Source organism: Cornus florida, unplaced genomic scaffold (assembly GCF_030987335.1).
Source record: "Cornus florida cultivar Cherokee Brave unplaced genomic scaffold, ASM3098733v1 CherokeeBrave_3.0.0_Hap2_Chr01, whole genome shotgun sequence".
NCBI lineage: Eukaryota > Viridiplantae > Streptophyta > Magnoliopsida > Cornales > Cornaceae > Cornus > Cornus florida.
This window is the reverse complement of record NW_026775571.1, coordinates 19,035,248-19,052,529: the sequence shown is the minus strand read 5'-3', so window position 1 is coordinate 19,052,529 and position 17,282 is coordinate 19,035,248. Positions and strand designations below refer to the sequence as shown.

The 17,282-nt window shown below is 35.9% G+C and overlaps 1 protein-coding gene across 1 annotated transcript in view; it reads right to left on the bottom strand.

The window, feature by feature from the left end:
- Positions 1-15,728: 15,728 nt before the first annotated feature.
- Positions 15,729-17,282, bottom strand: part of LOC132293444 (putative beta-D-xylosidase) — a 6,927-nt gene continuing 5,373 nt past the window's right edge. The window contains exons 6-7 of the mRNA XM_059790935.1: positions 16,807-17,220; positions 15,729-16,614 (exon numbers count right to left, since the gene is read on the bottom strand). Of these exons, the coding sequence (XP_059646918.1) occupies positions 16,016-16,614; positions 16,807-17,220 (1,013 nt within the window). The 3' untranslated portion in view covers positions 15,729-16,015. The remainder of the gene's footprint in view (positions 16,615-16,806; positions 17,221-17,282) is intronic.

Sequence of the window (17,282 nt, the reverse complement as noted above, 5' to 3'; positions counted from 1 at the left end):
TTAGCCAAGATGGTCTGGCCAGACATCGTTGGACCATACCCCACTCTTGCAAAATGCCTGGTTCCCGTAGTGCTTTTGGTAATGATCGTTTCTGACATTGATGTCATTCGTATCGATAGGTTTTTTAGAGTTGACCTGGTTCAGGGCATGTTATGAACTAGTGTCTTATACCGTCATGCTACCTTACTGACGAGTAAGTGTGGGCGGGTTCTGCTCGTTGTTCATACTGCCTTGTCACTCTCTTCTTCTATTGTGTTTCAATGTTTCGTGGTCTGGGGATTCTCTCGGTGGTTGACATTGAGTTAACGTGCCGATTCGTGTGAGGTGTTGTCTCGGTTCATGGTTTCGTCTTCCTTTAGTTAATCTTGAAACTTCTAGAGAGTTGCCCTTCAGTGCTTCATGAGTTGTTCTTTGATTTGACCTTGTGTTCGGTCATTGTTTTGTTTGTTCCGGTATGTTCCTAATTTCGGGGACGAAATTCCTTTAAGGAGGGTAGGTTGTAATGACCAGGTCATTTTCCTCTCTTTCCTTTTTTCTCAAATTTTACGGATGAATTATTTTTTCGTTTAATTTTCTTTTCTGTGTTCTGTTTCTCGTCACTGAGTGTCATCTCGAGTGCTTGGAAATAGTTTTCGAGACTCTTTTATTTGGATTGATAACTTCTTTTGAGTACCGAGTCAGTTCCACATTTTCATTTTTTCAACACTATTCACTTTTCATCTTTTTCTCGGTTGTCACTTTGTTGGCACAACCTCACTTTTCGTGTTCGGATTTTATTCTGGTTTTGCATGCATTCATGATATTTAAATTCCATATCATGTGTATTTTTACTTTCCTATAAATGCAAGCCATTGGTGCACTTTCTTCCTTATGGGTGTGGATGCACACTTTCTTTAGAAACTTTCTTGTTTTTGGGGTTCCCTGTGTAATTACTTAAAGTAATTATTTTTCATCTTAGGGACCATTTTGCAATTTGATTTGGAAAATATTTTCAAAAAGGACCATTTTTGCAATTAAGTTTGCAAGATATTTAGAGGAGGGACCTATTTGCAATTATTTTTGGGCTACTTTGAGATTATGGTTTTAAAGAGGGGTTTTTGTGCAATTAACCAAGACTTGTGTGTGTTGACCATGGTGCTAGCTCACACAGTGAGTGAAGCATCACTATATCCTCCACTCACATTTCATCTTCATCATTCATATCTCATCCCTCTCTTGTAAAGAAAACCCTAAACTCCATGGATGAAGTTTAAAACCTTAAGCTTTGACTTTGATTTTTGAGACCCTTCCACTCACCTTAGACCATAAAGCTTAAAATACTTTTTGTTCCCCTCATCCTCCTCTACGTAAACCTTGAAGGGTTTGCCATTTTGTGTTGATTTGCCTTGGATTCTAAAGATACATTTCTCAAGTGAGGTAGGGGTGTTATAGTTTATTTTTCAAGTAGTTTTAATTGCTTTTGTAATGAAATACAAGTTGTATGCATGTTTTATATCAATTTGAGGAAGTAATGATTAATTATGGCTTGCTTGTAACTTATTTTTGACTTGAAATATGGCATGGCCTTGACTTGATCCTTGTTATATATTTATTTGGAACCATTTGAATGAGTTTTCAAATTTAGGGATTAAATGAATTTAATTTGATTTAAATTCTAGTTAATTGTGTTTTGCTTGTATTCCATTTTAGACTTGATATATGGCATGGCCATGACTTAATCATTGGTACATATAAATTTGGGATTATTTGAATAATTTTTGAAATCTAGAGATTTAATTAATTTAAATTAATTAAATTCCACATGATGTTATCTTGCTCACTTTGTGAAATTAATGTGAAATTTGCAATCACCATGGAATGGACATTCACATATATTATTTTAAGAATTTTTGGACAACTCTGATTTTTAGAGAAATTAATTAATTAGGTTAATTAATCTCTACTTAGTGTTCTAATGATTTGGACATCTATTTCATGGGGCTTTTACCTTTTTATCATGTATCATGACTTGTTGCAACTTAACTTCATTAATATAGTTAATAAACTTGCACCCTTACCTTGGAATGGTTTAATTGTTTAAGTGTTGTTAAACAAATAATTAAATCATTAGTCTTATACTAGTGGTATATTTACATCAATGGGTTCCTTGTGCTATAAATACTAGTTTGTTATCTATGTAGATGCATACTATGATTTCTTGACATTTCACATACCATTATAGTTGAGGACTTAAAGCATAACTTTTGTGTTCCAAAATCTTGGTTGTGCATAGAATGTGGTTTATTACTTGTATCTTGATACATTATTGGTTGCACAACTTGTTGATTTTGGAACTTAGGATATCAATCAAGAAGACATGGCTAGGACTTGGTTCTAGTACAGGAGATAGAGAGCTCCCTACACTATAGTGCGCATTAGGAGAAGGTACCCATGGGTTAGTAGCCCTAAAGTGATCCCAAGTATACTGTTTTAATCTGGGCGATATTCGAGTATCTATATTGGTTGATTTCACTCTTTAAATTTCAAGTTGATATTCCTTGAAGATTTAAAACTTGTCGTGTTATGTGGAATGTTCCAATCTTGTTTAGTTGCATAGATATTATGCTTATCTTAAATTTCACTCCTTAAATTTTAAGTGTTACTCCTTAAAGATATAAGACCTTTTCGTGCTTTATGGAATATTCCAACCTTGTTTCATTGCATATATTTTATGCTTCATCTTTGATTTCACTCTTTAAATTTCAAGTGTTGCATTCCTTGAAGATTTAAGACCTTTTCGTGTTATATGAAATGTTCCAACCTTGTTTAATTACATAGATATTATGCATTATCAATGATTTCACGCCTTGTCCGTGTTGTGTTAATTGAATTGCTTCAATCTTATTAATTTTCTTAGTTATCTCGTTTCATGTTACTTTATGCTATCGTGACTTAGGAATGATCCTATACATGTAACTGACTTAGATTCTAGGTGGCATAGACCACATGTAATGATTTATATTAACATACAAAATCTTTAAACTTTTAGATTTCAAGTGTTATCTCTTGAATATCTAAGAACCTTGTCGTGTTATATGGAGTATTTCTTACCTTGTTAAATTACATAGATATTATGCTTACTTCGTGTATTTAGATCTCATTTAGTATACTTGAAACCGCACACTTGCTTCTTATATCTAGATTCCATTTAGTATACTCGTGTCTCGTATACTTACCTCGCATGTTTCCAATCTCGTTAGTATACCTGTGTTTTATATACTTACCTCGCATGTTTTCATCTTCGTTTAGTACACTTGTAACCGGTATGCTTGTATGTCGTGTATCTCATTTCAATTGCATGAGTAGCTTAGGATTATTCCTGAGTCTCACTTTGACATAGATGTTAGGTGGCATGTCCCTTTTGAATTGTTTCATGTTAATGTAAAAATCTGCAAAAAGTTAAGTCTATGCATACTCATTCCCTATGAGTAAACTTGTTTACTCACCCCAAAGTTACTGAGTGATTTGTCAGGTACGGATGCCTTGGTTTGGGATGCATAATATCCCAGGATTGTTTCGATGAATTGAAGTTCTTTAAGTATATTCTTGTTCATGACTCTTGTAAAGGTTGGCTTGAAATGCTATTTGTAGCTCATATGTCAAAACTTGTAAATTTGATTTCATATATGTAACGTGTATATAAGTACACCTTTTGTATTGTATTTGATATGTATGAGATGAGGCCGGAGGCCAATGACAATTATTTTGTATCCTATGTAACTTTTGACTTTATGAAAAATTATGAAAATATTGAAAATTAACAAGTTATTGTTTGACCATGGTTGCATCGGGTATGAGAATTCCATTCTTTTTCTTTCATAGGGTCTCATTAATCATGTATGAAGTATGGCCAAGGGCTAAACGGTAATTTGAAACCATTTCATAATTTTGGTTCATAATTTTTTGATTTCTTGTTCATTTTAGTCATTTTTAGCCGTTGATAGGTCGTATTTTGTATCAGCCATTTTCGGGAGCTGCGGACCATTCTCACACGCTCAAAATCACTTATTACGTTTGCATGCATATTCGTTTCAGCCTAGAAATGCATTTGGGGTCAAATGCATGCTTGGTGCAAAGTTGCATTTTCGCCGTTTTGAGCCTAATCTAATCTAGGGGTATTCTAGACATTTCACAGTAGTTATTTTTTGTTTCCGTCTGCGAAGTTGGGTAGAAAACATGATTTTGGGGGGGGGGGGGGGGGGGGGGGGGTTTCTTTGTGTTTTTTTCAAAAAGGCCTAGAAAGTCCTCAAAATCACATTTCAAACTCAAAAAGCTGCTAAGCTTATTTGCAGGACAAGCACTCATCACCCTTGGATGAGTGCTCGTCCATACTGTTTATGTGTGTGTGTGTGTGTGTGTGTGTGTGTGTGTGTGTGTGTGTGTGTGTGTTTGGTTCAGCACTCCACCTCCGACTTCAGGTCATTGTATTTTCTTTGTTTCAACTTTGAATTGGTCCGTTCTTAAGTCTAAATTGACCGCATCGAAATAAGCTTTCCAATGGTACCAATTACAATTTTAGATTCCATTTGTAACTCAAGATATTCAAGTTTTAGTGAAGTAGTGTCAGGATTTGGTTCGAACCAGGATGTGGTTTATCTTCCTTTGACTTCAAGACTTGATATCTTTGCCATCCGGACTCCGAATCAAGTGATTCCTGAGTCCATCTTTGTTAATTTTTTGTTGTCTATCAAATGGTGTACACGGGGGTACCCATTTCAGTTTGGAATTACCAGTTTACCCTTTTAGCCTTAAGTGCTCTTTTTCTTCGTTTGCCATTTCTCCTTCGTCCGGACTCCAAATCATGCGATTCTTAAGCCCATCTTGATTAGCTTTTCATTGTCTTTCCAACAGTGTGCTCAGTGGCACCCAAATCCATATTTTTAGAAATGACTATTTTGCCCCTGGGGGCTTAATTGTTATTTTTTCGATCTCTTGCTTCCCCACTTTATTCCTTTGGGTTTCGTGACCTCATGAAAGGTCATCTCAGGATCTTAGAGGTGTGTTGTGCCTTGGGAGACCGTTGTCTTGTTTCTTGCTTCTGCATTTTTGGATCCGTTTCGGGTCATCACAGGACACACTGGGTTTATAAAAATCCAGGGTCGTCACATCAATCATGCATTTAAAGATCGATTTAAATAGAATGCAACAAAGCCACCTTACCTCCAAACTTAAATCGCACATTGTCCTCAATGTGCAATGAGAACAATAGAAAAAATAAAAAGAGTATACCGTGGTAGAAAAGACATGAAGCCCGGTAATGATCCAATTCAAAAGACGTCTCCCCCAAACTTGGAATCAACAACCTACTTAAATAACCACATTAGCAAACTCACATCAAATATCAAACGGGATAGAGATAACCAAATTAAGCATTCTAAGGCAATATAGCACAATTGAAAGAGGGATATGAGATCAAGCCCAATAGAAAATAGGAAAGTAGCATGACTACACATAAGGGCAGAATGGTGAAATATATATATATATATATATATATATATATATATATATATATATATATATATATATTATGAAAGTATGTAAAGAAATAAAAATGCAGGAAATATGCATAATGATTGCTAAGTTTAACGTCTCTAGCTAGACGGAATGCCACTATGAATGATTTTTTTTTTGTAGAATTAAATGAGATTCAAGTAAATAAATAAAATAATAAAAGTAAAAGAAAATGAAATAAAAATTAAAAAAAAAAAAAGATATAAAAAAGAAAAAGTCAAAAAGTGAAAGTGGCGAGGATGTGATCGATCTGAGAATGATCGATCTAGGCTCGATCGATCGAGAATGTGAAAACTTGCAAACGACTTCGAACAATACACAGAGAGGTGATTTTTCAAAGTTTCAAAAAAATTTCTAAGTATAGAACTGAGATCGATCCAAGGAAAAGTTGGATCGATCGGACAATGCTTAGATCAATCTGGGAATGAAATTTGCACGATACACAGAGAAGTGAAATATGCAGAGAATCATCGCACGACCAAACTAAGAGATAAGAGTATACAGAGAGATGTTTGATCGATCGAACTTTTTCTCAGATCAATCGAACAGGCAAGAATTCGTGCATTTTGCATTGCATAACTACCTCAAGCAAGTTGATGATGATGATGAAAACAAAGACAAAGAGAATGAATGATACCAAGGGAGAAACAAATTGAACTCCTTTTGATAACATTGAGTTCATCACTAAATCTCTTTGTAGATATGATCCACTAAGAGGGCGGCTTCCGTATGTCTTTGAAAAATATGCCCCTCAATGTAGGGTTTCAACCTTTGTCCATTCACTTTGAATGTAGTTCCATCTTTCAAGCTTTGTATTTCAACCGCCCCATGAGGCGCAACAGAAATGATTTCATATGGACCTTCCCATTTGGTTCGCAACTTCCCAGGAAAGAGTTTTAATCTAAAGTTGAAGAGCCATGCTTTTTGACCGTGTTCAAAAGATATTTTCACAATGTGTTTGTCATGAAATGCTTTAGTTCGCTCTTTGTAGAGTTTGGCATTATCATAAGCATTATGTTTCAATTCTTCCAACTCACTCAATTGAAGTAACCGATTCTCTCCGGCTTTGTCAAGGTCAAGATTGAGCTTTTTAACCACCCATATAGCTTTGTGTTCTAGCTCAACCGGAAGATGGCAAGGTTTTCCATAAACAAGTCTATAAGGAGACATGCTAATGGGAGTTTTATATGCCGTTTGGTAAGCCCACAAAGCATCATTCAACTTGCATGACCAATCCTTCCGGGTTGTGTTGATCGTTTTCTCAAGAATATGTTTAATTTCCCGGTTTGAAACTTCTACTTGCCCACTTATTTGAGGATGGTAAGGGGTAGCGACTTTATGAATAACGGAGTAGTTAAGAAATAATTACCTTAAGAATTGATTACAAAAATGCTTTCCTCCATCACTAATCATGGCTCTTGGCATACCAAAACGAGTGAAAATGTTGGATTTGATGAATTGAACAACCACGGAGTGGTCATTGGTTTTGATAGCACAAGCCTCCACCCACTTAGAAACATAGTCAACGGTAAGTAAAATGTATTGAAATCCATAAGACATAGGAAAATGACCCATAAAATTAATGCCCCAAATATCAAAGATCTCAACAACAAGAATATTTGTCAAGGGCATCATGTCTCTTTTTGACATCAATCCCATTTTTTGACATCTCTTACACTCCTTGTAAAAATTGTAGGCATCTCTATGGATGGTGGGCCAAAATAGCCCACTTTGAAGCACCTTCAAAGCGGTCTTCTTTACACTAAAATGCCCACCGTATGCAAGGGTATGGAAAAACACAAAAACACTTGGAATTTCACTCTCCAGAATGCATTTCCTCACAATTTGATCTGGACAATATCGAAACAAGAGAGGATCTTCCTAATAGTAATTCTGAAAGTTGGCAAAGAAATGCTTCTTTGCTTGGTTTGACCAATTAGTTGGAAGGTTGCCAATTGCAGAAAGTTCACGATGTCGGCAAACCAAGGCATTTGTCCATTAGAGACTTGGAAGAGTTGTTCATCCAGAAATGAATCACGAATTGGTGGGCTCGAGGAAGATTCTACCATTAACCTTAAAAGATGGTCAGCAACCACATTTTTGGTGCCTTTCTTAGCTTTAATTTCAAAATTAAATTCCTGAAGAAGCAAAATCCATCTTATCCAATAATGCTTTGTTTCTTTCTTTGTCAAAAGATGCCTCAAAGCAGCATGATCAGAATAGACAATGACTTTAGACCCTAAGAGATATGACCGGAATTTATCAAGGGCATACACTACAGTAAGTAATTCTTTCTCGGTAGTGGAGTAATTCAATTGGGCTCTCGAGAAAGTCTTCCATGTATAGTATACAGCACATGGAAGTTTTCCTACCCTTTATCCTAAAACTGCTCCCATGGCATAATCAAAAGCATCACATATGATTTCAAATGGTAATGACCAATTGGGTGGTTATATAATAGAGGTAGATGACAATAAATCACATAGTTTATAAAAAGCATCAAAGCATGCTTGATTAAAAATGAATGGTGTCTCATTGGCAAGAAGTTTGCATAAGGGTCTAGCAATTTTGCTAAAGTCTTTGATGAAACGGCGATAGAAACTGGCATAACCTAAAAAGGAGCGAACCTCTCTCACCGTAGAAGGTGGGGGCAATTTAGAAATGAGCTCAACTTTTGCTTTATCAACCTCAATACCCCTTTTTGAAATGACATGACCTAAAATAGAACCTTGTTGAACTATGAAATGGCTCTTTTCCCAACTAAGAACAAGGTTTGTTTCACGACATCTTTTAAGCACCAAAGATAGATTTTTAAGGCATGCATCAAATGAAGACCCAAAGACTAAAAAATCATCCATAAAGACCTCTAGATACTCTTCCACTATGTCCGAGAAAATTGACATCATACACCTTTGGAATGTGGCAGGAGCATTGCACAATCCAAAAGGCATCCATCTATAAGCAAATGTGCCAAAGGGACAAGTAAATGTGGTTTTCTCTTGGTCTAAAGGGTCTAAAGCTACCTGATTGTAGCCCGAATAGCCATCAAGGAAGCAATAATATTGTTGCCCGGCCAATCTCTCTAGAATTTGATCAATAAATGGCAAAGGGAAGTGATCTTTTCTAGTGGCGGCATTTAATTTATGGTAATCAATGCATACACGCCATGAATTGGCGGTACGCTTAGATATTGTTTCACCTTTCAAATTTTCAACCACCGTAATCCCCGATTTCTTGGGAACTACTTGAGTTGGACTCACCCATTTGCTATCAGATATTGGATAAATTATACCGGCATTTAAAAGCTTAACCATTTCCTTCTTAACCACCTCTTTCATGTTTGGATTCAATCTCCTTTGAGTATCTCTAAACGGTTTTGCATCCTCTTCCATAAGTGTGCGATGCATACAAATAGAATGGTCAATTCCCTTTCGATCTGTCATACTCCATCCAATAGCTTCTTTATTTTCTTTAAGCATATTTAAGAGATCATTCTCTTGGTCTTTTTTAATACTTGAAGAAATGATGACCGGAAAAGTCTCTTTTGGGCCCAATAAGGCATACTTAAGATTGGAAGGAAGAGTTTTAAGCTCAAGAGTAGGAGAAAAGACTAAAGATGGGATCGGTGGAGTGCTAGAGAGTAGAGGAAGAGGTTCTTTTGGAGTTTTCCAAGGTGAAAAATCCAAACTTGCAACGGATTCCATTAAATCATTTACTTCATTCATTGATCCTTTATTATCAAACCCATAATTCTCATACATTTCAAGGAGACAAGATGCAAGAGGATCCTCGAAGAAAAGAGATGAAAGATTGTCCTCGGTTGACTTTTTCATAATCATGAAAGGAATGGAGTCCTCAACAACCTCATCCAAGACATCTATGAGACAACACTCGTCTTCATCTATGGGATGTCGACTTGCATTGAAAATATTAAGCTTAACCATCATGTTACCAAAAGAAAGGTCCATAACCCCGGATCTACAATTAATGGTAGCATTTGTGATAGAAAGAAATGGCTTTCCTAAGATGATTGGGATGTGGTTGGTAGGATTAGCAACCGGTTCGGTATCATGGACCACAAAATCAACCAAGAAGTAGAATTTGTCACCCTTGATGAGTATGTCCTCAACCATGCCCCTAGGTGTTTTGATGGATCTATTGGCTAATTGAAGTAGCACCAAGGTTGGCTTCAACTCATTCAATCCTAGTTGGACATACACAGAGTAAGGAATCAAATTAACACTCACTCCTAAGTTAAGAAGAGCTCTACGAACTTCATAGTTTCCAATCACACATGAGATGGTCAAAGCACCGGGATCTTTGAACTTAGGTGAAGTGTTATGTTGAATGATAGAACTCACTTGCTCCATGAGGAACACCTTTTTAGGGCCTTGTCCCTTGCTCTTTCTCTTTTGTGTACAAAGATCTTTCAAAAAATTTGCATAAGGCAGAATTTGCCTAATTGCATCCAAAAGAGGAAGATTTATTTTTACTTGTTTAAACACCTCCATCATGTCATGGATTTTTCCTTCTTGCCTCCCAAAAGGCGAAGTCTCTCTCAAAGCATATGGAAATGGAGCTTTTGGCTCATAAGATTTTGCAACTTGAGGAGATGATGAAGAAGATTAAGAATTTCTATTTGGAACATTTTCCTCTAAGGAAGTAAGAATAGGATTGGAAACAGGACGGGTGCTAACTTTGGGTTGCACCGGTTCAATATCTTCACTTGGTTTTTCAACCCTATTGTCAATTTGCTTACCACTTCTTAAAGTAGTAATTGCTTGCACTTATTCTTGAGAAGGACACCCCGATGTAGAGTTTGTTTCCACAAAATATTGGGCTTTTGGGTTCCTTTCGGGTTGGTTAGGTAATTTTCCAATTTCTCTCTCATTCAATGCATTAGCTATCATCCTGATTTGAGATTCAAGCTTTGATATTGATTGAAAATGAGAATGTAACAAATTAGTGTTCATTTCTAAACTACCCAAAGCAACCAAAACCTTATCTTCGAATGTAAAATTACTAGAAAGTGCATGAGGATGATGAAAGCAAATTTAAGAATCATATACTTGAGGATGTGAATAGTAATTCATTCTTTGATGATGAGAAGAATATGTCACAAATCTTTGGGAGCCTTCATTCATTTTATGAGGTGGGACATATCTATTTTGAAAATGCTTAGCTTGAAAAGGACTTGAATTTTCATTTCACACCGGAACATAAACATTTGAATAAGGGTGAGCAAATGTAGCATTAACTTGTTCAAAGTATTCATTAAATACATGTCCATGGGTACAATTGGAAATAGAATGTAGAACACTAGAACATGTCGTGCAAGGCTCACAAGACCAATAGGAGTGATGAAAAGGAGATGATTTGATAACCGGTTTTTGACTCAATAAAAATCGATTAAGTTTTTGAGAAAGAATTTTGACCTCGGCTACAATCTCCATTGGACTTTCAATTTGACACACTTTCAAATTTCTCTTTTTGTTAATAGAATCATGACTCAACCGAGAAGTGTCGTTATGAACCTCCATAAGATGTATCAACTATATCCTTATGAGTGTCGGATAAGCTTTCATAGAAGTATTGAACCACTTGCCATTTTGAGATGCCATGGCATGGACATTTCCTTAGCAAGTCATTCAATCTTTCCCAAGCCTCATGAAAAAGTTCTCCTTCCCCTTGATAAAATTCTCTAATGGCGGTTCTCATTGAATTGGTCAAACTTACGGGGTAAAATTTTTTCAAAAATTCATTTTGCATTTGTATCCAAGATGTTATCGAATTTGCCCTGAAGTTGTTGAACTAATGCTTTGCCTTATTTTTAAGAGTGAAAGGGAAAAGAAGTAACCTAAGAACTTCTTCCGGGACATTTATATACTTCACGGTGGAGCATATTTCAAGAAATTCATGAAGATGTTGATATGGTTCCTCATCTCTTAAGCCATAGAAAAGTGGACACATTTGAATAGTCTCGAGCTTAATTTCATATTGATCGGCCCCAAAATTAGGAAGCACAATACAAGTTGGTGCATGGTATTCATGAAAATTGTAATGATCACGCAGGATCAATGGAGGAATTAGAGCCTGAACTCTGGGAGGAATTAGAGCCTGAACTCTGGGAGGAAATTGATCAAAAGGAGGGTGAATGCGGGTCTAAGTAACCGAGATTACCCTCCAGATTCTCCATTGGAATGCCTAAGATGAAGGTTAAGGAAAAGATCGCACGACACCCCAAGTAACATACCAACAAGAACAATAAAATCAAGCACTTCTCCTCCGCAACAAATCAATTAACAAACCTCCACATATTATGATCTCATACTCCCATACTTTGAACAATATGCAAGAAAAATTAAATTGTCTCTACGCGGGCTTACGATCTATCTAAGAAAATAAAGACTTACCTCCACACGGGCTCACGATTTAACTAGAGAAAGAGTTTAGAAAAGCTTACAAAGGGTCCTTAAGCAATTTCAAATTAATTTCAATTTTTTCCTAGTTTTGCTTTGTAATTTTTTTTAGATTTTTGCTTTTTATGCTTAGCTTAGCTTGGCTCTTTGCTTTTGCAACTCCCCTTGGCTCCACTCCCCTTGGCTCAATTCACCTAGCCAATCAAGAACAAACACAATAAGTAACCCAAGTAAAATAAAAATAAAAACAGGATCAAAAGAGTACTAATTCCTATATTTCATGTAATACAGTTCTTGCTTGCTTCCTAACATCTGTTATGGACATTTGTCTAATCTTCTTCATTATACTCTCTGCATATGTTTGCTTGTTGTTGTGGTCTCTTGTCTATCATATTGGGATTGAGCTTGGGGTCATTTTTGAATTTGCTACTAAGCCTAAAAAAAGGTTAGCTATATTTCATGTAATGCAGTTCTTGCTTGCTTACTAGCATCTATTATGGATATTTGCCTAATATTCTTCATTATACTCTCTGCATATGCTTACATGCTATTGTCTTCTCTTGTCTGTCATATTGGGATTGAGTTTGGGGTCATTTTCTCAAATTTGAAACTGAGTCTGAAAATAGGTTAGCTATATTTCATTTACTAGTTCTTGCTTCATTCCTAGCAGCTGCTATGGACATTTATCTAATCTTCTTTATTATACTCTCTACATATGCTTGATTACCGTTGTGTTCTCTTGTCTATCATATTGGGATTAAGTTTGGGGTCATTTTCTCAAATTTGAAACTGAGTCTGAAAAAAGGTTAGCTATATTTTATTTACTAGTTCTTGCTTGATTCCTAGCATTTGTTATGGACATTTGTCGAATCTTCTTCATGTGTTTACTTGTACATGTGTTTGGTTATTCTTATGTACTGCAACTGTCATATTGGCATTGAGCTTGAGGTCATTTTCTCAAATTTGAAACTGAGTCTGAAAAAAGATTAGCGATATTTCATTTACTAGTTCTTGCTTGATTCCTACCATCTATTATTTCTATTTGTCTAATCTTCTTCATGTATTTGGTGGCGCATGTGTTTGGTTACTACTGTGTACTGCAACTGTCATATTTGGATTGAGGTTGGGATCATTTTCTCAAATTTACAACTGGGTTCATTGATCCTTTTTTGGAGTGGAGTGGACTGGACTGGACTTGTGACATGTACTTCCCGTTGTCAATATGTTGTTATCAGTGCCTTGTTATTTCAGAAAGCGGTTCAAATAACTAGTACAATGTGTAAACTATGTATTGATCGATGTGTTTCAGATCCATGGCAATGTAAAATTCAGATTAGTGCATAATATGCAGCTAATATTGTAAATGTATTTTTCAGAAAGCAGTTCAAATAACTAGTCCAATGTATTTTTCAAATTATTGTAAATTTTGTATGTGTTTTGGACCTGTTTATATCATTTGAATTGTAATTTTCAAATTATTAGCTCGTGTATGCATGCCAATGTACAATTAAAACCCGACTTGAGGCCAGACACACAATGACATATCCTGTATTGAATTAAACTTGGACTTCTCAAATACATGATTTCATAAAAGTTCTATTGAGACAAGTATAAAAACACTATTGTTGGGTTAAAAATACATTAAAAAATATTTCAAACAAGTTAGTAGGTTCTACAAATAATTTTAGTGCAAAAGAATATAGCAAGGCACATATTACCAATGCAAGAGAGACCAAGGCATCAAAATGTTGAGTTTTTTACACAATAATAATATTAATAAAAGTTACTCTAATAAAATCAAATCTCTACACAAGAATCATATATATATTAACGGAGATAGTTTTGTAAGTAAAATACAAGTTACTTTAACATATTGAACCAATGGTTAGAAAATTTTTTAATCCTAATAAGTGTTAATGGATAAAAAAATATATATTTGTGTACAAAATTTCTCAAATCATATAAAATTGGACTATTACATATAAAACTAATAATTATATTAATATTATCATATAATTTTAAAAAACATAATAGCCTTTACCAAACAAGTTTCATGTTATTGATTCAAATAATTTGGCAACAAAATAACATCCCAAACGTATTTTGTTTTCAAATTTCTTAAAACGCAAGATGTTACCAAACACGTTTTCAAGTTTCTAGTTCTAAATTCCCCAAAAAAAAAAAAAAAAAAATTCTTTACCAAACATGATTTCAATTTCTACCTAAAACACTCCTATACCAAAACACACTCCTATACCAAAATAGTTGTTTTAGTATCAACTAAAACCATAACGCCTAAAACATATTACATGCCAAACGGGCCCTAAGACAAAGTGAGCTGTACTTTTGCTTCAAACGTAGTAAATCGTTTCATTAGAAACTGCGAAAGTCTCCCTAGTTAAAATAAGTAAAAATTAGATAAAGGAGCAAGTAAAGTCTATTCATTCCATAATTTTAATACAAACTTTCACGTCCATTCCGCATAGCGCAACTCACGCAGTTATTAGAGCCTAAGTTGACTATCATTTCTACCACTACAATTATTTATATATATATATATATATATATATATATATATATATATATATACACATTCTTCTTCAATGTATACAAATTTCCTTTACCCACAATATATATATACATTCTTCTTCAATGTATACAAATTTCCTTTACCCACAATATATCTATATTGTGGGTAAAGGAAATTTGTATACATTGAAGAAGAATGTACAACCAATCTAACTACGCAACAAGCACCACTGCAATATAGTTTAAAAAATTAACTAAGAATTTATCTAACCCCCCAATTAAGCATAAATTGTGACCTACAAGTTATAATTCATACCTTCATTCTTTCCCAAAAAAAAATATATATATATATATATATAAGATATTATGCCAATGTCTATTTACTTGCAACTTGAATAATACGGATGACAAGTGTGTTCACTTTTTGTTACAAAAATAAATGTATTTGCGAAGCTGATATTGGCGTTCCACCAATATCATTTGTCTCTCCAATTTTTTTTTTTTTTCCTTACAATAAAATTACTAAAGAGTCCACATGTAATAGTTTCTTCTTACATGTAAACTCTTTAGTGATTGGGCCATAGCAACAAAAGGCCCAAGCCAAGTAGGTCAGAGCCCAAAAATCAAAGGCCCATGTAGCCACACAAGCAACTCTTTTGTTGCTGTTCTGTAAGTGGTTTTGATGTTGTTGTCACTGTTGTGGAAGTGTTCTTTATATGGTTTTGTTGTTGTTGGAGTGTTAAGAAATTTGGGCCAGGTTTTTATTTATGGGCCTAAAAAGGCTTTAACAAGTTTTTATTAATGGGCCTTAGAGTGAAGTTTGGGCCAGCTTTATTCTTAAAAACAACGAATGAAATTTGGGCTAGCTTGATTATAATATAAAGTCTCAGACCAATGTGCTAGTTTGGGCCAGTTTTAATTAAATTCTAAAATCAGGGCATACTCAGCCCAAACCCCTACAATACCTTCCCTGGATGGGATGGTATTGTAACTAAAATACCGTCTCAAGGCCAAGACGGGAATGGGATGATTGATTTTTAACTGCGTTGAGTTTAGCTAAATCTGTCCGTTGTCATTTCTAATCAAAAGCTTTCACCAGAGCTCAATTTAGGAGCGGTTTCATGCATGTGTGTGAGTGGGTGCACATTAGAGAGAGAGAGAGAAATAATCATATATAAAACACGCCTTATAAAACACAAATTATACAATGACTCCCTTCGGGAGCACAAATTATATATAAAACACACCTTTTTAATTTTTTATTTCTTAAACAAAAGGTAAGAGAGGGTATTGTCACATTTTCACTCCCTTCGGGAGTGAGAGATAAAGCACACCAACCTACAACATTACACTTATGCAATCCTCGTGTGTAACAAATCCTATCAAATGTAAAATAATACACTTTAAGACTAACTAGTCCTTTGTTTTATTGGTAATGACTAATAACCATGTCCCTTTTTACACTTGCTGTTGTCATTTATGGCACTTTGTATAATGGTCAATCCAGTAAATTTTTACTAGGACTTGATCTTTCCCAAAGCAGCTTGGAGAGAGAGAGAATGCTTGAGATCACCAATGTGAAGACTATGTTCACCCATTGGAATTCTTCTAATTCCGAATTGGTCCACAACACTTAAGTGCTTGCATACTTCAATATCAACCCTAACCCTTTGCTGACCTCCACCCACCACATGAACTTTCTCAAACCCTACTAATTGCTTGTTAGGAGCCCATTTTCCAGCGGGAGGGGCCGAGAAAACTAGAAGTGTGTGAGTTCCGTCAATGGCGCCAGTGTTCTTCACGTCAATGTGTACACGTAGTGAAAGTGTGTCACAATTCGTGTGTGTAACTCGTATGGCATTTCTCAACATTGTCGAATTTTCGATCCCATGACTACGTGCGAGGGGTACCGAAATTAGGGTTGGAGCATTGGCTAGGGTGTGCGTGAATGTGGTGTAACTCATCCCGTACCCGAACGGGAACACCACCGAGCCCTTGTAGAACCGGTAGGTTCGGCCGGGGTACCCTTTAGATGGGTTAGCTCGCATGTCCATTATTGTCATTGGCACCTTGGCTACATAGTTTTGGGGATACCATGTCATTGGTAACTTTCCTCCTGAAATATGAAGCATGTGAAAGTATAATTAGATAACATGTTCTCTACTTTAACAAGTCCATTTGGCAGCACATAACCAAAATAATATTTAAGCCCAACGAACTCACCGAGTAGTTGGGCCTTGGCCCAATCAGTCGGTGAATTTTGTGGGCTTTTGTAACAAAGTCCATATTGTAAATATCTAACAAGTACCTGGATTGGTGGTACCAAATAGAACATCTGCAATGGCAGTTCCTCCAGCTTGGCCCGGGTAGCCAGCCCACACTATGGCCGAAATGTGTGGATCATTCTTAGCAAATGAAACATCAATTGGCCCACCGGACATCAAGACCAACACAGTTGGGCCTCTAGAGGCCCTGGCCACCCTAGAAATGAGCTCTTGTTGGTGGCCTGGTAGGAGAAGCCCAGCGCGGTCTCTACCTTCGGCTTCAATCGATTGGTCCAGGCCCATCACTAAGACGGTTGCGTCCGCCTGCCGGGCTGCCGCCTCGGCAACCCCAAATAGCTGGTTCCCATTGCAAGCCACATTAGTGCACCCAGGCTGATGAATTGTCCTAACATATCTTGCTATCCCTACTAAAGGAGTGGTGTAACCACATGCAACACCTATACCAAATAAATGTGACAAAATTAATTAAAATTGGTTCAAATTATGCCTACACACACAC